General features: G+C 37.4%; 1 protein-coding gene across 2 annotated transcripts in view; it reads right to left on the bottom strand.

Annotated features, from left to right (window-relative positions):
• LOC129771206 (lachesin-like) overlaps positions 1-23,716 on the bottom strand; it is a 156,279-nt gene that overhangs the window by 64,012 nt on the left and 68,551 nt on the right. Inside the window, exons 2-4 of one of the 2 annotated variants that reach the window (XM_055774634.1) lie at positions 17,126-17,759; positions 9,234-9,293; positions 9,054-9,103 (exon numbers count right to left, since the gene is read on the bottom strand). In XM_055774634.1, coding sequence (XP_055630609.1) covers positions 9,054-9,103; positions 9,234-9,293; positions 17,126-17,600 — 585 coding nt within the window. In that variant the 5' untranslated portion in view covers positions 17,601-17,759. Of the gene's footprint in view, positions 1-9,026; positions 9,104-9,233; positions 9,294-17,125; positions 17,760-23,716 lie in introns of both variants that reach the window. The other variant, XM_055774626.1, reaches the window with a different exon arrangement.

The raw sequence follows: 23,716 nt of genomic DNA on the forward strand, positions 1-23,716 counted from the left end.
AATTTCACTGGGAATATAGTGATTCATCTTGTTTACTCCGGGTCAGATGTCGTGTAACTGCGAAGCGCCACTAAAATAGAATTGTTTTCAGTTGGGCAACGTCAAGCAAACAGGATTTGTTTTATTGATTGAAGAACGCTGGTGCTCCGTCAAATATTTTTCCTATAAAAAATTTTCTGCCATAAAAAAAAATCTGAAAACCCCTGAATATGATAACTAACTTAGTTTATAAGACTGAATTTATGAACTTGATTGTACAGTAGAACCCCGATTATCCGCGGAATGGTCGGGCTAGGTCACCGCGTAAACGAAAATCGCGGATAACGCTATAAAGGGCTAAACATGAAGTGTAAACATGAAAAAAAGCATTTTAGCATGAAAACTATGCTCCATCAATAAAGAAATCATGAAACTATCTATCTGTAAGGTTGCATACACCAGTGATCAGATAATGTGAAAGCCATGACAAAAAAAAATGAGACCCTACCACTAACCGACAAATTCAGGGAAGGACTATAGAATTATTAGGGAACTTAGTTTCGCGGATAATCAAGGTTTCACTGTATTTATCAGGCGCGAACAATTCAAAACTGGTAGTGTTCACAACTATAGAAGCAGATTGAAAACTATTGCTTCTTTATAAAACCTTTTGGAAATGAAGTTTTGATTGCTGATGTCAGCTCGTTTAATTTCATAAACGGCTTCGCTTTCATATACGTGAGCGAAGGGCTTTAGGGGCTGTCCACATACCACGTGGACATCAAATCGTAAACGACATTGAGTTTCTAGATTAATTACTGAATTCTCATGTATGTACGTTGGAGGTTACTCAACTTCAAACTTTACTGTAAAGTCAAGAACTTTTTATAAGTTGTATACGAAAAATCGAATCGTTTTTTCCGGCCAATTGGGATATTGGGTTGTATAGTATTATATACTGATATACAACCATTATCAAATTGTATAGCATCCTTATAATTTCACGACTTCTCCAAATTACTAATTGATGATTTTATGTTTTCAGCTTCAACTAACGTAAATTACGTAAATAACATTGGTTTTTTTTTATCCCATTTATTTATTTATCAGGCTCATTAGCATTTTATCTGTAACAGAGCCGGGTTTTTATCGTGTACATGTACATATGTTTATGATTCTATAAATTGTAAATTACACAGTAGAAGTAGTAGCCATTTAGGCGTTAGGTTTTCTGTTCCATTACATTATGGTAAATTACACTGTAGTAGCCATTTAGGCGTAAGGGTATTCTATCTGTTCTTCCATTGTTCAGCAGACCGGACAGCGGAGACAGTTGATATTGATCATTGTTGGGTTATTTATAGAACAGCAGTCCGATGTTTCTTGCAGAGCAGAGCAGTTGTATGGATGAATCGATCTTTGTTCCACCGTGGATCGATCTCCATAGCTGATGATGGTTGCGTGGACGTAGTTATTCTATAACAACACAAAGATGGTCAATTGAGGGCCCTGAGTTTGAACTCACGATCGATCGCTTAGTAAGCGAACGCGTAACCAAGTGGCTACGAAGACCCCCTAACATTGGTTTGTCCAGTCGCAAATATGATCATGGTTTGTCCATTTATTTTAATACTCTAGTTCAGCGCACCTGTATCGAATCAGGTATTCAAATGTTTGCAAACATATAAATAAAATAGTCTTTTTCATAAATTACAGTAGTTTTATGGGATATTTTCACGAGTTCACATGTTTTTAAGATTTATAAAGTCCACCTTCTACTGGTAAACAACCACCAGATGATTATTTGGTGTGTATTCAGACCGTTCCTGGATTATAACACTTACAAATATTGTAAACATCATGCTTGCATACCATTTGGATCAGATTTATACATCTAAATTATGTAATTAATGCATCACGATGACCTCAATTCTGATCATGGTTTGTTCAATGTGCTGATGTTGGTTTGTCGATATTGTTACAATTGCAGCCGCTTGGTTGTTTCTCTTAGTCGAGTGCTATTCACCTTTAAAATGCCCAGTAAAAGGCTATATTCTGAAGAAAGCCTGAATTATGAATCGATATGATGACAGTAAACTCAAGCAATAAGAAATCCAGCATTTACTTGAAAATTCGAATTTTATCATTCAAAAATAGTGATTTCTAAAACCGGACAAACCATGATCATTTTTCGGACAAACCATGATTATAATTTCGCTTTGGAGACAATCGTTCAAGAACGTAAAAAATGAACGCTTTATGGTATTATCAGCAACTAGAGTCTTGGGGCTTTTGTACAAACCCACAATCGTCTTGATTTCGTTTGATTTTCATGAAGAAAAATCGATTTGCATTTACTAGTTGCGTGAAAATACCCTAAATCGGTCAAACTAAAATCATTTACCCTATATCGAACATATATTTCAATCGTCTTAAAACGAGGATCTTCGATTTTTCGCCCATACTGCACCAAGAACATCGTCTTCAGTTGTTTTGTGGGTTCTGTGGGTTCGCACCCCTCAGTAGCTGCTTCTAATTCTGATCCTGTCAGCATTTGTAAAGAAATAAATCATGGAAGAATCACATCTTTCTTTCTTTGTTTTTAAGAGGCTTTAAACTTTGAAGTTCATTCGCCTCTAAGAATCACATTGTCTATGAAAACTTGAAAACATCCAACGAAGTACAATGATTGAAAATGTCCAGGTTAATTTCAGCGACTTTCAAACGTCTATGGAATCTCTGTATCTCTAGCAAACGCTCGCTTTCCGAAACTTCTTCATAGAAGTCTAGGAATCGACGTTTTCAGTTCAAATGCTGATAACATGTGCCGTGCTTGAATTGCTCCAAAATTTCAGGTTTCTTCACGTTGTTTTATCTTGAATGTCAGTTCACGCTCGGTTCGCGCTATACTTCGATATCTGAGATTAGCTCTTCGTAGTTCATGACAAGTATCCAGAACATTGGAAAATGAGCTCCAAATAAGCTGAACGAAAGACAGTAGAAAAATCGAAAAATCACACGTGAAATGCTGCTCACCAGGTATAAAAAAGCCATTCCTCCATCGGATTGTGAATGGTCATCAAAAAATGGATTCTTTTCGAGAATCTCAAGCATCAAATACTATAGGTAAGTCCTGGGGACCCATCAACATCAGTTGCACGGCCAAATCGCTATGGATGGAAGGCAATTATCTGGGTGGAATCAAAATCTGTTAAGAGATACTCAAACCTCGTGTTAGTTTTCGATGCTAGTAGCACTGCAATTACGAAAATGCTGAACATTGGCTTGATCACGGTTTGCTACTAAAGCGGCACAGTTTGTTTTTGCGTGGTATCCACAAATCGCTAGAGAGATAGGAAAAATGTGTAAGAGTCGACGGTGAATACTTTAAATAAAGCACAAAATTCGGTTTCATACTTGTGCTCCTCGTAAGTATTGTGTTGGAACGTTCGATGAGAAGGGAAATTTTAGAGTGGTATATTTTGATGATGAACTTGTCTGTAATAATTTTGTACTGCAGTTTGCGAAATGGTGATGTTCGGATGACCGGATGTTGCGTTCAGTCGAAATATTGATGGATTGGCGTTTTGAAAAATAGAATATACTAATCATCGAGGATGACACTCAGGACGGACCGCTCCTCGCCCCCCTACACTACGGCGCTGAGCTAGAGTATTTTGTTTTTTTTTTAATTTGAAATGAGAAAAAATATCCTTGAACACTTAAGCTTGTCAGACATATCGCATAGAACTGAATTTGCGTACGTCGACACTCGTTAAAAGTATACCTTTACAAAATAGTTAATAGTAATGAGGCAATTTTTTTCACACAATACTCATTAGAGAGTCTTTGAACTTTTATTGTTTTGTGCTATGAACGTCTAAAACTCGTTCTGAATAGAATAAAGCTGAGTACTATGCAAGCTGAGTACAACTGGGTACCCTGCTTGCAAAATAAAAGAGCATTTCAGAAATCAAAATGTTTAAAGTTAGTGTATACGTTATTTTTCTCTCAAAAAATCACATTGAACTTCATTGTTGTAATCAACTTAATTAATCCTCTCAAACTGCTGTATAATTCTCTAGCACCAAATTGCTAGCTCTTTTGATTCCGTAGCTATTGCTTCTTAATGTCCCTAAAAGTCACGAAGTTTCAAAGCATCGTAACCCAACCTTCATTTTTAAATATGGAGATCGCGCTCACCATGAGGCGCGGATAGTTGAATAAGTCTTGAAAAAGCAGAACAGTTTCATTTATTTTTTAATGTAGATGTTCATGTAGTTTTTTAAAAATTAATTTCGCATGTTCGCGTGGACAATTATTATAGCCCTACACCCATTTGACGCGGACTTGAGATGGGCAAAACGGTTCATTTCAGTGAGCGGCTCAGAGCCGTGCGCTCAATGAAAAGAGACGGCTCTTTTGAAGAACTAGTTTATTCGGATATGTAAAGAATGTAAGACATAAAAAATAAGGTTTAAAACAATAATCAGTGCAGAGAAAAGTAAAAATATTACTTTACTGAAGGTTTTCTCTGATATATTTCATCACAATGATCTTCTTTATTTTTTTTTTATTTATAAACATTATCTTTTCAATGTTATCTGATGAAAGTCAACTACATCTGTCACTGTAAACTTGTCTTGCTCTCGGAAAAACTCACTCACATGATACGTCGCTTAGTCTCAGCAAAAGTGGTTCCACTAATTGTTTATCTACAATAGATGTTGCAGCAGATTTTGGATCATGTGAGGATCGAAGATTGCCAACCAATGCATCAAACTCCTCCCATACAGATGACAGCGCTTCATTACCAACGATTTGTGATAGTTTCGTAGGTGTGTATTCTATGGATGTCATTTTAAGCATCCTTATCAACTAATGGTGTCCCTATTATCCCCAAAACCTTGCTGCTTGAAGCGAGGATCTAGCAGTATTTGTTAGGCTACCCACAAATACTACTAATTTGTAGATCACTTTACCAGCTCCGAAACCAATTCATATAGAGCTTTTTTATAATCACTAGAACTGATTTCACTTGATCCATATAATGTTGATCATGTCGAATTATCAGTCGGGAGAATATAGCAGTTTCCGATAACTTCACAGTTTTCTCTCCATTTCATATCCCAAACGTTTTTAAAATATTTCGAATGGAAAGTTTTCATGATTAACTATATTATATTAGTCAAATCATTTCATTCGATACCCATATGCGGGTTGGATTTATCATAAATAACTGTGATTCACTAGTCGAGCCCGTTCATCTGATACCCATATGATGGGGTTTTCAAAGAAATGTAGTCTACCATTTCATAACGGTCGCCATTTTGGAATTACATTTTTCATGAATAACTGTGTTCTACTAGTCAAGTCCTTTTATTTGATACCCATATTGATGAGGTTTTGGCAAAATATGTAGTCTGTCATTTTACAACGGCCGACATCTTGGATTTCCATTTTAACATAAATAACTGTGTCCTTCTAGTCAAGTCCTTTCATTAAATACCCATATTGAGGGGGTTTTGAAAAAAAAAATACATATTTTGCCATTTTGGGATGGCGGCCATTTTGGATTTACATTTTTCATAAATAACTGTGATTTAATAGTCAAGCCCTTTCATTTGATACCCATATTGATGGGGTTTTGACGAAATTAGTTGTCCGCCATTTTCTAACGTCCGCCATCTTGAATTTCCATTTTACATAAATAACTGTGTTCTACTAGTCAAGTCCTTTCATTAGATACCCATTTTTATGGGGTTTCGAGAAAATATGTAATCCGCCAAAATTTACAAACATACAAACAGTTAAATGAAATCGCTTAAAAGGCAGCATGGGAAACACATATTTCTTCCAAACTGCCGAAAGCCACGGTTCGTCAGAACGAGCGTACGATTCACGGTTCTTTATCAAGAAGCCGGCTCTTAAAAGAAACACGGTTCTTTTATGAACCGCAGTTCTTTTTTGAACCGTGGTTCTCAAATGAACGGCTCTTAACGGCTCATAAAAGAACCGTGGGTCTTTTTTGAATCATGGTTTATTCAAGAGCCGTAAATATAGGAGCCTTTTATTTAAGAGCCGCTGCTCATTTTTAAAGAACCGTGGATCGCACGCTCTTTCTGACGTACCGGCTCAAATGAGCGACTCGTGAGCGCTCGCCCATCTCTACCGCGGACAAAGGTGGATGTTCTCATAAGGTGCAGAAACGATTCGTGATGCGCTTGTTCTGATGTAAACACGTGAACTGATTTTGACAACAAATACCTAGTGTGATTCTGTACAGATTATTTGACTCAATTTATGCTGACTAGCAAAAGGTGTTGTTTTTAGTTGACTTGTACACCCAAACTAGCGTTGGCAGAAAACATTTCATCTTCGGCTGAAATAATGCTTTTTCGTGTGCTGAAGAGTCAAATGATCAAATAATGAGCTGTTTCAAAAGCTTTCAAATGTTTGTAATTATGGGAGCAGACCTCTCCTTCATTTTTTTAAATCTTTTTTAGGGTTGTACCAAAGTCCATACGATGTCAACGGGGATCGAATCAAGGCCAGATGAAATGCAAGGCTGTTTAACACGCTCGTCGCCCAAAGCGGCTTTTCAAAGTTTCTTGCGGAGTCCAACTTGCGAATAAATTATTGAATGAAGATCAAACTTAGTTTGTAGACTACTTTTACGTGATCTAGCAATGTTTTATGAATGAATTGACAACAATAACATATGCCAAAGTCATGTTATATGGGTTTTGCAAAAAGGTGCCATACAAACCATCCGCACTATAAATCAATAAAAAGTACAGTATAAACATTATGATAATATGGTTATAATTTTATTATTTTTCTAAATATCCTATAGTTACACTTAGGTGCCTATTCTATTAAATTCCTTTTAAAAATCCTATTAAATTTGAACGAGGAAAGTGTGACCCACATCTGGGTGACGAGACGTCGAAAGTGTTAACATGATCACGCTGTTCACATAGCAACTATTGCAGTGCTATTGCAGAAATGCGTGATAATATTACACCTCATTACAAAATTAAGTGTTTTATAAGAGTAAAAAGAAGAACATAAACGGGAATTTATATCTTTCTCGGTCTGGGCCGTGTATTTGGCAAATTATACGAAAAACTTTCATACGTGCTTATTTGCAATGTTTCACTCGCTCATATTGACCTTATATTGCTCTAGCATATATATTATACAAATGATATACAAGTATTGGGGAGTAGCGCATTTTCTGTTTTTTATGCTCATTTAATGTAATAAATCGGGATGTCAAAACATGTTCTGAAAATTAATTTTGGGTGTATCATCAGGAACTGATTTAATTTCATCTAAATGCTTCGTAACGGATGTATGTGTCTGTGAAAAAAATTAGTTCCCGATCTACGGAATATTGACAGCTGATAGGCAGTGTCTTTTTGTATTCTTTTTTTTCACGATTGATGCGTGCGTGCAGAAAAAATGTGTAAAAAAATCGAGCAATTTCGAGATAATCGTGTAAAGAAAGACTGACCCATCATCGGCGCGCGTCGTTACAACCGCATTCGCAGTATTTCTCTCCCCAACAAGGCGATGATAGGCAAATCGCGTAATTTCAAGAAAATAGCGTAGAAAATCGGGTAATTTCGAGAGAATCGTGTAAAATAAAATCACGGAAAAAAATCGCCTAAAAACAGAATCCAGTGTATATTGACTTTCTTAACCAGAATAACCAGAATGGACAGAGTCTCTGTTGAAAGTGGGGCTTGAGCACAATGACCCCAACCAAACAAAACCCCAGACTTGAATCCGAGCGAGAACTTGTGGTCGATTCTTTCGAAGCTCTCAATGAATTGATGAAGACTATCTCAAACTTGGTAGAAGGTATGCTTTGTCGCTTGCAAGCGGTCATCAGGTACTGTTTTGAAGAATCTTTTTATCTTTGAATGTTTTTTTCTGCCGCTTGAGAAATGAAAAGGAATGAAATGAATTATCTTTTTCTGTAATAAAGAGAATTCAATTGGGGTATTTCGTTTTTGCTTTGCTCAAAAAGGCCTGGTTCAGATAGCTTACCATCAACACGAATGAACAGTTATAAATATAGATAATTATTATATCCTACACTATATAATTAAATTCAACCGGTTTTTCACATAACTCTGGAAAAAATTAGTGGTTCTCTAGTTATTACACGTAGTGTACATGGGTGGTATCGTATCATTATGCAAGTCGTTTTAGTGGTCATCTCATATTTTATCGAAGGTTAGCGAATGAAACAATTTTATACACTGAGCTCTAAACAACATTGCTTGTATGCTTCTTTCTAATCACGTTTCATACATTTTGGAACGAATATACTGAGTACCGTTCCAATGAGCTACAAAACTACACAAAAACTTAACAAAATATGTAATTACTAAATCTATTCTAAGGTGCTATAGAACTATTCAGTACACAATACAGCATAATCCTTTTTGATTTGTGGGATAGCCGATAGAAGATATGTGGTGCTGGTGCTGCAACGCTGGCTGATACCATTCAAACACAAATTACTGTGCGCTTTCAAATTAGGGTAAGGTGCAATGTATGTATGGAATGTAGGTTCTGTTTAGTTATGTCAATACTGAAACTGTGATATTATAGCATTTCGGTGTTCGGTGAAAAAAACAACTACGGTGCATCTCTAAACATTTTGCGACTGAGCTTCTCTCGCTGGTAGTGACTCTAATCTAGATAGAAAAATAAGAGGTGCAAAGTAACGTGGTGCCGTTGGAAGTGATCAGCCTTTTATTTGGGTAATTCTCGTAGTACTACCACTGATCAGAATGTGGTGCTGTTTCTTAGCTTTACACGGAATACTTGCGTGGATGCGATGGTGCTGTTTTAGTTTCAGTTTTGGTGCGCTGGTGCATTTACTAAGTGGGACTTTGGTGCACAGGTGCAAGTAACAGTGCCAGATGCCGGGTGTGCGAAGGTGTGAAGAAGTACGACACGGGGGAAACGGTGTTTCGACCACAAAATCAAGGAAGAATTTATACCATATTGAAAGAACCGATACATACCCTAGCTGGAGTTGCCTCCGCACTCACCCTATAACCACCGAGGTTATTTACGACGCATGTAAACGTCGCGTCACGTCCTGTGTTGATGAGAGGGGCGGGGAGCAAACAGGAAGAAGGGGAAAGAAATTTGAGTTATTACGAAATCTCTCGAGATTTATTTCACGCTGTGGTATAAATTTGTACCAAGTAGGTGGGCGGAATACTAACCTTTTGCTACCGTAACATTTTCCAGAGGGTATACGAAATCGGGCTCGAATGCTGCCACTGCTGCTCCGACGGGGTTGCGGTTAAAGGGTTGAAAGCCCATGAAATAAGTGTGAGAAGAAAGGCAGAAAATTGAAAAACCCCTCTTTTCGGCTGGGAAATATAACTTCAGAACTAATTAATTAAATCCCGTCACATTTGGTTTTGTCGAAGAAAATCGGCTACCCTGTATACATAATATAATTTGTCGCGTCGGGATGTAACACAATAAACACGGCGATTGAAGCAGCTGCTGATAACATTTAGCTAAATTACTTTAATAATTTCTTGGAGTGCTTGGAGCGTAGATAGTATTATGTTGTCATCTACACTAAATGGCAATATTATTTCTAGAACTTCGCTTTTCCAATTTATTGTATTCGTCAGAATTTAGCATCAGGATGCGATCCGGCATAGTGGTTAAGATCCGTATCTATCACGGTGAGAGGTTGAAATCCTCTCTCCCGATATTCTTCCTTCAGAATGAATGTAAAGCCGTGGTCCGAGTGACGAATCGACCAATAGAATGAAATTCACTATAATACAGCAAAAAATAAGAACACACCGAAGATTTTATATTGTCAAAACCAGTCTTCAGAATGCATCACGGTGCTGATGTGTAACAAGTTTTTTTGTACTCAGTTGAGCTCTCACTTCTTATATATGCTCTAACGAGTGGGTACGCTCCGAAACCCAGATCAAATATTTTGTTGTCATCCTCATTTTTGTATTAAATTTTGCACTGTGTTTTAGGTCGAATTATGCGCCGTACTTCTTTACCTGATTTACACCGTGCTTGAATCTGGTTTGCCATCTCTGTTGACTAATTTTTTTCTTACAAGCGCATACGGTTGATATGGAGGCGCACCGTTGTTTTATGCTTTGTTTAGAACGAGTTGAGACAAATTTGATGTGTGTATGTATAAAATGAGCGTGTATCACTCAAGCGAGAAGCAATGTGTAGTATCTGAATTCTGCGCTGTGTTCATTCGGCGCTCTCGTGTTTATGATTTTTTTACACTTCGTACCAAGAGAGAATAGGTGTTTGTTATGAACGTGCGCTGATGAAAATTAAACTCAAGTGCAGCGCAGCGTGTGTTTTCTGAAGACTTGTCAAAACTGAACTGTGATAACATACAAAATGGTACACTTTTGTCTCTTGGAAGGCAATCTCATGGTTCTCTGTGTCTATATTCTGGGGAAACCACTGAATTCAAAAATAAAACTTGTTGAGTAGAATTTTTTTCCTAATACATATTTATTTATTTACCGCCATCTTTGACTCAAAGTCACATATATTGGTTAAGGACCCTTAATTATTTTTTTTAAAAACTAATCTGTTAACGTCAAAACCGAAATCTCTACAGACGTTATTAACACTAAACCTACCACGAGGGGTCAAACGACCCATTTTAAACATTTAGTCAAAATTTTCTTGCAAATTACATTGTCACAACATCATTTGTCTACACTACTTTTCCTAAAACATACATCGAATGTATTTTTCATTGTTTACTTCTCTCTTGTTATCTTTTTTACCGAGAAATATATGTAATCTGCCCTAACTAGCGCAACGGGTCATTTGACCCTTGCAGACATTTACATGATACCAGAAAGATTTGTAATTGTGGTTTTGATACAAAACCATTGTATTACACATTTTTTGCTATTGTTTTATATATTTTGTTGTATTTGTGAATGAATAGTGAATGATCAGAATTAATTGTATTGCTGACTATCCAAGCGAACTAACAGTAACCATTTCAAGCTACAGTGCTATTTTGCGTGTCAAAAATTGTAATTTCAATATTTTGCTGATAATTGTTATAAGAAAATGTCGAAATATACAGGAGAAATATGGTATGTCATGTTTCTCAACACTATATAAATCGAGTCATTTATTCACTAACTATTTATGAAAGGTCACTTGACCCGCTGTGGTAGGAATAGGTATACATGAAACATCGCTATGTTTAGTGTTAAAAAATCTGCAGCATTTGACGTGTGGGCAATTGAACCCATAGGAAATACAGTGTCTGGGAATCCATAAAAGGCTAGTATTGCAAAACTGGAGCATGACAATTGACGTCCTGTAGTAGACTATTGCAATCAATATAATGACGAATGACGTAAAAAAACGGTAAGTTCTCAGGAAGCGCAAATCATACGGTTTTTTTGGATCCGTTCAATTCGTGAAGCGTGGACGGCATGATATACTCCATATTCAAAAACACTACGAACCAACATACAAAACAATGTTTTCAGCGCCTAAACGGTGAATGTGAGCATTTGGCAGTGTTAACTTGTATGCCATTCATCTGACACCACGTTATTAACCGAACAATATCAGTTTGAAGCAGTTTAGCATCGAGTTGATCGTACTAGGATTGGGCGATCTTTAGAAAAAGATCGATCTTGATGGATCGATTTTCTAAACGGCGCAGGGATCGATTCACTGATTGAAACGGTACCAAGGAATCGATCTTTGCTGAATCGATCTTTGAAAAATCGAATGCCTTTTTTCAATTTATTTACTTGTTCTATAGTATTGACGAATTTCATGCCAAATCGACTGGCCGTTGGCAACACCATCTCAGATAGCAGTGAAATGTTGTGGGTGTAAAGACATGGGTCATTCAAGCAACTTTGCATACTTGAAATATTCGAAAAATAATTAGACAACATTTCGGAAAAGGTCAAATTTTTTTCTTAAATTTTTACAAAAATTTATAACTTAAAAACTATGATATCTACAAAACTCATGTCAAAGGAAGAAATGTAGGAAATTGTTCATTTTTTGTAATTTTCACGAAAAAATACCAAAAATTTTTTGAAAAAAAATTTCGCTGAAAAAATGTTATTTTAAAAATTAAAATTCATTTTTCTCAAAAACGTATTTTCCAAAAAAACGTAACTTCCCAAAAATATATATATGAATAGCCCTTAAAATTTCCAGCATGTCGTCCATACATCGGAAGATAGGTACTTTTACAGGGAATAAGTTTTTCTAACAACAACTTTTTCATGTTTTCTTTTCTTTTTTTTTTCCATAAAATTCTTTGATAATTTTTAATGAAAAACTAAGTAATTTAATACATTCCATTCTCTGACCATCTTTTTGTAGATGTTATAGTTTTTAAGTTAAGCATTTTCGAAAAAAGTTGAAGAAACTCGAAATTTAAAAAGAAAAACCACAAAAAAAAACCAGACATACAAAATTTTAGTCAAAGAACGGAATGTAGGAAATTATTTCATTGAAAAAAAAAATATTTTGAAAATTAAAATTCATTTTTCTCGAAAACATATGCTTTTAAAAGTCTGAAAGAATTAGATATAAATAGCCCTTAAAATTTCCAACAAGTTTTCCATGCATCGAACGATGGGCACATTTACTTGAAAAAAGTTTTTCGAACAACAACTTTTTCATGTTTCTCTTTGAAAAAATGTTATTAATGTTCAATTAATAACATTTTTTTGTATAAATGATCGCATTTTAAATGCTCTGCAAACTTTACTCTATTTAGAGACATGTCAAGAACATGTGAAACGTGAGAATTTACACACAAAAATGTAACGAGCAAAACATTTTTTTTTCAGGAGTCTTCATACAAAAATGACTAATATTCCAAAAACTATAAAAGATAGAAAGTTGATGTCTTCAACGAAAGTTTATATTTTAACAAGATCTAAAACTTTGTAGAATACTTTATATCGCTATCTTGACTTTAAACAAAATTAGGATAAGTTGTATTTTTTTTCAAAGAAAACATGAAAATGTTGTTGTTAGAAAAACTTTTTCCCTGCAAAAGTGCCCATTCTCCGATGTATGGACGACTTATTAGAAATTGTAAGGGCTATTCATATATATTTTTGGGAATTTTGGAAAACTACGTTTTAGAGAAAAATGAATTTTAATTTTTAAAATAACTTTTTTGTCAGCGAAATTTTTTTCCAATTTTTTTTTGGTAATTTTATGTAAAAATTTAAACTATTTCCTACATTTCAACATTTGACATGAATTTTGAAAAAATTAAAAAATTAAGAAAAAAATTTGGCTTCTTCCAAAAAGTAGTCTAATTGTTTTTCGAATATTTCAAGTATGCAAAGTTGCTTAAATGAACCATGGCTTTACACCCACAAAGTTTCAGTACTATCTGAGATGGTGCTGTCAACTTCTAAGACGAGTTGGTATGAAATTTGTCTATTGTCTTTTCTTTAAGTATGAAATAAACATTTCACATTTCTATTCAAACATCAAAGGCATTTTAGTTTGATTCTCAGAGTGAAGGTCAAAAAACAACATGGAAGCCCATAAAAAATGTATTTTCCAGGTCATTCATCTTCTGCCGTCAAGGAATTATTTTATTAAATAAATTAATTGAATATTATTTTTAGAAATTCAACAACTGATATTCATCTAGAACTCCGCTGACAATAATCCCGTTGAATCCAATCGTATCATACGCCTGGTATTTAGTCGAAATCTTGGTAGTAGTCCCAGTTCTAGGAAAGAACGCTTCAGCTGGACTTGATGTCACCATCCCATCTCGTCACAATTCTCACTTTAAGCCTAGTGGATGTGAAGGTGTAAATATAACTTGTGACCACTTGTTTGAATGAACAAACTTACAAAACTGCTTCTCCTAAATTTACAACCACTAATTTTACTATCTTGAAAGGGATTCAATGTTTATGGAATATGTCAAGTGGTTTTTGGTGAGAATTAATGTTCACTGGAAAACTAATTTATATTTTTTTTCTACGATCAAAAAGATCGGAAAGATAGCTAAGAAAAGATCGATTTCCGCAATTTTTTTTTTTTGGAGTATGAAGAATCGATCCAAAAGATCGGAAATCGGAGAGAAAAAGATCGATCTTCTAAATATCGATCCAACGTCGCCCAATTCATATTACTTATCACTTATTTGACATTCATCGAAGCTATTCAGATTAAAATCGATGTGCATTGAGAAAAAACTCTAAGATCGAAAAAATCGAAGGAAAAAGATCGATCTTTACGATTTTTTCGGGTACAATGAATCGATCCAAAAAGTCGGAAATCGAAATGAAAATCGATCCAAGATCGCCCAATCCTAGATCGCACGGTAAAGTTTTAGATCATCAGCGTATATTTGTGGAAATGGAGCGAAATATACCGTCGGTCTGTCGAGCGGTCTGAGGAAGTCAGCAAAGAAAAAAATCTGTGCTACTTATTCTTTATTTTGGATAGGACCGAAAATGCATACCAGGTGACTTGTGAATAGTGTTCATGGTCCTGACACTACAACATCAAGTCGCATGAATTTTTGGTTTTGTTCCGGAAATTCGATGTTAAAAATGTCCTTTTGTCGAAGGTACCGAGAGCGTTATGGAAATCGTCGAATGCGACCGATATGTAAGCACCGTTTCGATTACCTAGGAGCAAGATATTGTACAGGAATCCGCTTGTAATCACTTGAATAAGGATGGATACAAAAAATGTTCAATGTAGGCGAGGGCAAATTGGTCATGGGGGGCAAAGTGATCACCTGCTGGTTTGGTAGTACATCTATTGACTATAGATGCCGTATTGATATGTTTGAAGAATTTAATGACTTTTGAGTCATCATGTACTTCAGTACATGGACGTATGTCAAAATACAAATAAAAACAGAAATTACTCTTTCGATAGCCATGCGGCCGTAGTTCTGTGCGCATGGTATCTAAGGAATGTCTCATGAAATTTAGTTTATTCAATCTGATATGTTGGACAAATCATCAGTTTGGACAACTGTTCATCTATTCTAGGAGAGGTGAAAAGATATTTTATTTAATCTCAGCGATTAATTAGCATAGAAATTATTTTCATGTTTGGGGGCAAAGTGGTCATAGGTAAATAACAACTTACAATGTTCTGTTTACTAAAGCTGATATACCTCATCACGTTCAGCTCTTGAAGAAGATCCTTTGTGGCTTTGACCCTGGATAAATGTGCCACTCCAACTAAACCAAACCCCATTATGCGGAACGTTATGTGTTTCGTACTATGTTTTTGTATGTAAGAGAAAATTTAAATTGAGACTCTAGGTGAATAGACCAAGCTTATTTCATACATGTATCTACTGTAACAAATATGCTTGAAACAAATTTGGACGAAAAAAACGCATAAATCTATCCCATTCAGCTTGATATGTGCGGGTGACCACTTTACCTCCAAGCAGAAAAAAAGTTCGATTTTCGCATTTTTTTCAATTGACGAAAAGTGTACTATTTTGAATTTTTATAGTGAAAGCCGTTTGCTATCTTAAAGAACAATGAGTTGAACTATAAAGGGTGTGTCACATCAAGTTGCATCACGGAAAAAACGCTGTAGAAATTCACCCAGTAGACCGATCCTTTTGAAAATTTTAGACAGTAAAATAAAAACTATTAAATAACTTTTGGCATTTTCTTTTTATTCATACTTCGAGCCCAAGCCCGTATGCTCGCACCTTCCTCTTTACCCCGTCCATAAGGTTCTGTACAACGTCAGGTTGTAGTTTTTTTTGAACAGAAATCCATTTTCTCTTGAAGCCCGCCTCCGATATGACAACTTTTGGGTTCTTCCGGAGGGCCTGCTTCATAATCGCCCAATATTTCTCTATTGGGCGAAGCTCCGGCGCATTGGGCGGGTTCATTTCCTTTGGCACGAAGGTGACCCCGTTGGCTTCATACCACTCCAACACGTCCTTTGAATAGTGGCACGAAGCGAGATCCGGCCAGAAGATGGTCGGGCCCTCGTGCTGCTTCAATAGTGGTAGTAAGCGCTTCTGTAGGCACTCCTTAAGGTAAACCTGCCCGTTTACCGTGCCGGTCATCACGAAGGGGGCGCTCCGCTTTCCGCAAGAGCAGATCGCTTGCCACACCATGTACTTTTTGGCAAATTTGGATAGTTTCTGCTTGCGAATCTCCTCCGGAACGCTGAATTTGTCCTCTGCGGAGAAGAACAACAGGCCCGGCAGCTGACGAAAGTCCGCTTTGACGTAGGTTTCGTCGTCCATTACCAGGCAATGCGGCTTCGTCAACATTTCGGTGTACAGCTTCCGGGCTTGGGTCTTCCCCACCATGTTTTGCCTTTCGTCGCGGTTAGGAGCCTTCTGAACCTTGTATGTACGCAGGCCCTCCCGCTGCATGGTCCTCTGGACGAATGAACAAATTCAGCTTATTGGCGACATCCCGGACCGAACTTCTCGGATCACGTCTAAACTGCTTAACTACGCGCTTGTGATCTTTTTCACTGACGGATTATCCATTTTTGCCGTTCTTCACCTTCCGGTCGATGGTTAGGTTCTCAAAGTATCGTTTTAGTACTCTGTGGATTGGACGATTCCCAGCATCTTACCGATGTCCCGATGTGACAGCTCCGGATTCTCGAAATGAGTGCACAGGATTAATTCACGACGCTCTTTTTCGTTCGACGACATTTTTCCAAATTTACGAAAAATTGACAGTGAAGCATGGCCAACGTGATCTATACACTCTTATCTGATTATAAGCGAAAGCTGAAGATATAATTCCTAAAAATTAAATTTCTACAGCGTTTTTTCCGTGATGCAATTTGATGTGACACACCCTTTAATATTCTTCGAAAAACGGGATTTAAATCGGTATGTGGGCGCTGGAAATGGGCATATTCCTTAGGGTGACCACTATGTCCCCATTTCTCCTATATTTCTGAAGCAAATGTCAAAGAGAGATGAAAAGTGAAGTTGTTTGTAACCTGCTATCAAATCGGCGTGTTGATTGATGAACACTCAGATTTTTAGGTATTGTGGAACAGTAATTTCCGAATGGGACACTATCATACTGGTTTCCTAGAGGAATACAAGTTTTCTTACCATTTGCTATAACTGCCACTAGGGCTATGTACAATACGATTATGGTTCGCAGGAATTGATAACGGTAAAATTTGGAAATACAGCTATTTGGATGGCTAAAACTGTTCGTATGCTGGTGGAGGTGGTATTGTTGTTGGTTGTGTGACTGAGTCGTTATCGGCTGACGATCATGGGGACCGCTACTGTTACTACTGTATTCATCAGTTATCGGCGTACTTTCCGGTGCTGGATGCTGGTGAAAAACCACACGGCTTGAACTATTCACAGCACCAGGCAGCAGCCAGGTCGCGTTACGTTGCGCTAGCTCACCATCTTCACAATTCGCACTATTCACAACTTCTTCCGGTTTCACCACCCACAACACTTCGGCGCCGCTGCTTCCCTCGTGGTGAGGGAAATTAATTCTACGACTGCTGCCGCTGCGATGATGTTTATGATGATGTTTATGTTTGCACTCGTGAAGTTTTATCGTCATCTTGACGGTTTTTGCATTATTTTACATTTTTCGCCTCAGTCCGCTGAGAATGGCGAAGGAATGTGGAATGCGATTTCTCTTCTCTGTCACAGAGCCAACAACACAGGAAGTGAAACTCCTCTCGACGGTAGTTCTAGTGCTCTAGTACGTGATCGCCATCTGATGGAAAAAGGAAGAGAAATATTGTTACTGTTTTAGTGTTTGTCGAGTTTGTGGAGCGGTTGCGGATAGACGCTTCGAATAAAAAATTTATATCAAAAAAGTTTTTCCTCTATTCTGACTGCCGTGGTGGGAGGAAAGGATGGGGGGATGCCTCAGATGCGGTTGCCACTGCAAATGAACAAGAGAAGCGTGGCGGAAAGAATTGTAATGTAATATTCAACATGTTGCAGGAATCTTTTCTCTCGTCCGTCGTGACAAGATGACGCGTTAGGATGATGGTGATTATGATATTTTCATGCTTTTATTTGCGGCATTGTTATGTTCGTTTTTGTGGTTCGGGGGGCAAATGACAAATCGCCCTGCCAAACTGTATTTTCGATGTTGGTGGAGCACGAAATATCAGACAGCACATTGTAAATTAAGCACAGATGATAGTGTTGTATAGCTTGGTACTAAAATATTCGAATTGATTTGCTGTCCCGAACTGTGAGCGTCATATTAAATGCAGACTTACCCTTTTAATACGGCATTGTGCTCCGTCGGGGTGCTACCGATGTACGGAGCACTGCGCCGAAAAGTATGCACATTGCGCTGGTGTGATCGATGTGCAGTATAACTCTCATGTCGTCTAAAGACGACACTCGTAGCGAAAGGGTTAACCATACTGTTCGCTCATTTCTTCTCCCATGTCCATGAACCTACTTAAACTACTTGAACTTCATGAATGGAGAGAACAATATCCATGAAATCGTGAAGACAACGATTCACGATGATTCAACGTCTGGAGACAGGCGGCGCAGCTTCGGCAAAAAAGGAAAATCATTATCCCGGAAGAACCAGCGGAAGCACTTTACCGCTCAAGAATGCAGCTACTATTCTGTTTTTTTTTCATTTTGCTCCATTTGCTCATCCAACGGGGTGCTGGGAGACCAGGCATTTTCCGTCGTCACGATTGCGATTTTGTATTTTCGTGCCGCGTGCTTTCCGCTGTGGGTTACAACGACAATAAACAGTCCATGGGAGATGATTGTTTACTCTTGGAAACCGGTTTGTGTTTAGTTTACTGGGAAGAGCTGGTTTTCTTCCGCTTGTACGATTTTAAGAAGTCGAGTACTCAGTTTAAGGAATTATGAATGGTACCAGAAGAGCAGGTCGGACCCGATTATATACAGACTCGATTATATGGTTGGGGTTCTGTCAAAACGAACCAAGCGCCATTTTTTTTCAAAATCGACTTACTTGCACCACTAGATGCGGAAACTGATAACCAATCAACAATAAATTAACCGTGTCATTCGGACAGTTGACAACGGCTCCAAAACAAAAATTCTGTTGTGAAAAAAACTAAATTGCATTCAACCAGAGCGAACTATATACCAATAACATGGCATCGGAGGATAGTGATCGTTTTCTCCAAAAACATATTTTTTCCTATTCATCCGAATCTTTATCAGATTTTTCTGCTTCGAACACCCCTTAGAAACAGTTGTCGTTTGAATCTGATTTGTAAGACGGCCAAAGGGCTGCCCTGTAGTGTATAGCCGTGTTAATATGGCTGATCTGCATTTTTCAAGATTGCGTTCAGTCATATCGAACGAAGTATAATGCACTCTTAAGTCAATTTAATTTCATTCATTAGGATATTATATTGTCAAACCCAGCTAAAGTGAGTAGCTTTATATACTATTTATGAAATTAGTCAAGAGTTGTTACAAAATACTAATGTGTTGTATAAAGATATTGTGTTCAAGGTTAGCATGCACTTGGTTCGCTCTGGCTGCAAAAAGAGTGAAGTTTTGCGTGCCTAGCAGCTACATAAATTTTGTTTTCAATTTTCTTGAAGATTCTAAATCTGAAATAGCCGAAGATGTGAGTTTACAGCATGAAAGGAAGTATTATGATATTGAGAAAGACTTGGTTACCGAGGTCAGAAATTTAGAAGGCAACGGAACTCTACACCCAAAAATAATTTAGCACATATCTTGGCATCCCGATTTATTACATTAAATAAGCCTAGAAATAACTGAAAATGTGCTACTCTCAAATACTGACATAGCTTCTGTATAATATAAATGGTAAATTGGCACCGGTTTACACCAAGCAAGGAATCGTCTACGTGAAGGCATACACATACTTTGTGCGCTGTCAAAAGCTTTCGAGAAACTCCTAAAACACCAGATGACCAACTACATAGAAGGAAATGATTTACTGACTGACTGCCAGGCCGATTTTCGTAAAGGACAAAGCATCAAAACCGCAGTTCTTCGAGTGTACAACGACTTGGGTACAATCATTGATAAAAAAGGTGCTGGTATATTGTTACTGCTCGATTTTTCTAAGGTTTTCGATACTATTCCACATAGCAAATTGCTTCGTAAATTAGCTTCCCAGTTTAACTTCTCGTCTACTGCCGTAAACCTGGTGGAATCATACCTGCGTGGAAGAAGACAGACAGTTTTTTGTGGTGATCGCTGCTCAAGCAGTGTCGAAGTGTCGTCCGGAGTACCTCAGGGCTCAGTTCTCGGTCCTCTGCTTTTCTGTTGCCATATTAACGACCTACCGACGGTGCTTGCAGACTGCTCCATCCAGATTTACGCTGGCGATGTGCAATTAACGTTGGTAGAATTGGTCCATGTTCTCGTGATTTAATCAGGATGGTGAATACTGATCTTGAACGAGTTTCGAATTGGTCGCGACAGAATGAACTCCAAGTGAATCCAGCTAAGAGCAAAGCTCTTTTCATATCAAGCCGACGGCGCAGAGTTGGAGGCTCTGTTCCCACCGAGACTGGACTAAAAATGGATGGCAAAAGTATCGAATTCTCGGAAAGTGCCAAAAACCTAGGATTTATCTTTCAAAGTGATTTCCAATGGGACGGCCACATAATTCAGCAATGTGGAAAAATCTATGCTAGTCTCCGAATGCTTTACAGTTGTACCCACACTGTACCGATTGCCACCAGACTAAAACTTTTTAACTCTCTGATCCTGCCACATTTTTTGTTTGGCGATGTCCTTCATGTCCGTCCCAGCGCAACATCTTTTGACCGGCTATGTGTTGCACTAAATTGCTATGTGAGATACGTATATGGACTGAGCCGCTTTGATCACGTGAGTCATCTGCAACAGAACCTCATTGGGTGTCCTCTACAAAACTTTTACGCGCACCGATCATGCGTCTTCTTGTGGAATCTATTAAAGACACAGACTCCTTTAATAGATTCCACACTGATTCAAACTCGTGGGCGACGTTTGGAGAACCTTGTGATACCATCCAACAACACGACATGCTATGCTAATTCATTGTTCGTTCGAGGTGTGGTAAACTGGAACTCGTTACCGTCCGCTGTGAAGCGCTCCCCCTCGGAAGCAATTTTTAAGAGTGGCTGAATCAACTTTTGGAACCGAATAAATTTATTTTATTTAAAATAGAAGATTGCGATTTTGAACAGTTGCAACAATATTTAAAAAAATTTAAACGGTGGTGTTCAAGACTAGACCGCATAGATAACGTAGGACTCAAAATTATTGTCGGCGAGGACAAGCGTTGCGGTACAAACTTCCATTTTCAGTTCTCGCCGATGAACACAACTCTTGTTCCAACAAAATACCTTTATTACATCCGGTATGAAATACACTGCACATTGAAGCCACCTTTAACCCGGAAACAATGCACAGCATTCTCTGCGTTTTTCATTTTTAATGTGGCAATATTTTGTTCTGTATGAAGCTTCGAAAATTTCCTCCAACTTCGAGAAGTTAAGAATGTTACCTACCGTAGTTTGAACCTCTTCTTCTGCATCCCTTTTGTTTATCACGAAATACGTTTGGAGTGCAAAGCACCATCGAAAGTACTTAGACCTCACTCAACAAAATTTCCTATGAAGCACACAAGGTTGCCAAAAGCAACACTGCACTTTGACGTCACTTTCAACCCGCAAACAATGCTCGAGTTCACGGAAATTGAATGATCGATCGTAAAAAGTCTCCAATAAGTCTCTTGAATTCACAAAAGCTCTTTTTTGACAAAAAAGGTAAAAAAATCAATTCGCGTTCCATTATGTCGAATATTACTTTAGAATGCACCAAAAATTTTCAAATAACTCAATCAAGTTTTAAAAGGCTCTTAAAGGACCGATGGATAGTTTTGGAGGAACAGGTGAAGGTGATCCATTTCCTCACCATTTCAATTTACATTTAGTAACAGATAAAACAACAAAATGTACATAAATATAGGAACACTCTCGTCAGACGGCATGAAAGCCGATCCGGTGTTCCTATCGAACAAAATTGTACCATTGTTTGCTTTTTCTTCCATTCTTCTTATGTATCGTGCAAAATTTCCGTAAAACCTCTCAATATCAGGAAACAATTTGCTTCCAATTTTCGCTTATTTAAAACCTTTGAGGATTAGATTATCACAATGTCTACGTCAAAAAAACATAGAATATTTTCGATTCGATTGGTGTGCCAATCATTAAAAGTTGTTCGCAGAGAAAGTAGTCAGTAACGTAGCTTTATTTCATAAAATCGTGACCTGTTTTTGGCACCCTTACTGAAAGTCGTAGTACTACATGAAAAAATGCTACAGGGTCGCGTCAAAATCGTCTGTTTTGGCGTGGATTTGTTCTATATTTTGTGTCTACCTGGTAGTACGGTACCTGTTAAAAGGATTTCCTTGAACATTATCTGGACAGCGGTAAAGTTATGGTGATCGTCAAACAGAACTTCGATCTGGAATGTGACAAATTTAATGATAAAATTTCCAAAAATCATAACAACCTTCACAACGTCACTTCATTATCTAAATATTCCTTCGTTGTAGAGAACAAAGCAGGTACATCTAAGAATGTTTGATTATTTTGTTTCATACTCTGTTTTATTTACTCAATAAAATTTTTCGAAAAATATAAAAATTATTTTTTTGGCCAGTCTAATATAGATTCATGTTCATGCTCTCCTTCTTACTCTCAGAAAACACTTTGCAACTTCATTTTATAGAGAGGTGTAATATTATTCTTCGCGGTGATTAACGAATCCTACAAAGTGCTCATTGCACTTTTCCCAGAGATGGTCGTGAATTGATAATCGGCGTCGCCTTCAGTAGCCCAGCTTTAAAGTGGGGATGAACTATTCTAGTCAATGGTTATTCTAACTGACGTGACTAATGAATACAAACTTGCCTCTTCATTCAATCTGACTACAATCCACACTTCTACTTCTCCTGTCATGAATCTTGTTACTCGCGTACACAACCTTATTTTAACGTCCATATAAAGTTGAACGAAAACTTGATTTCTGATGCAAAAAAGAAGTTACACCATTAATGGACGGTTATTGTTTACCCACCGTGAGTTCAAACCAACGAACGTAGGCAGTTATCAGGTATGCTATAAAAGTCCTCGCGTTAGACATACAGAAACAAAATTCACAAATTTGTCCGTGTTTCTGATGACAGCACTGATTAACGTTTTTATTACTATTTCAACATAAAAAATATTTATTTTACTTCTTAACCTATACTTTACATTAGTGTCGCTCTTGCGATCAGAACTAGAACTAACTTAATCACCTTATCCCTCTAGCTTTTATAGCAAGTAATTGTTTATTATGATATTGATCACCATATGGTGTTTGGGTTACGATTTATACGAACAACCGTGACCGTGGGAATGGAATGTGATAATGTTGTTGGACGAACCCCTCGGTGAAATTTGGTGACCCCTTGTTGTTGTTATGGTTTTGGTGTGGTGCAGGTGCTGGCTGGCTTGATGATAACGTTGGGAAGCTGGTACTGGTTGGCTCAGTGGTAACTCACTGCATGTTATTTTATATGTGTGAGTAATTTTCGTGTCCGATACAAAAAAAAAACTAGTTCACCGGTAGTATATGTCGAACCGCGTTGAGCTCAAACATCGATACATGCATACGTGATATATGAGAGAGAGAGAAACG

Source organism: Toxorhynchites rutilus, chromosome 1 (assembly GCF_029784135.1).
Source record: "Toxorhynchites rutilus septentrionalis strain SRP chromosome 1, ASM2978413v1, whole genome shotgun sequence".
In the NCBI taxonomy this organism is placed as follows: domain Eukaryota; kingdom Metazoa; phylum Arthropoda; class Insecta; order Diptera; family Culicidae; genus Toxorhynchites; species Toxorhynchites rutilus.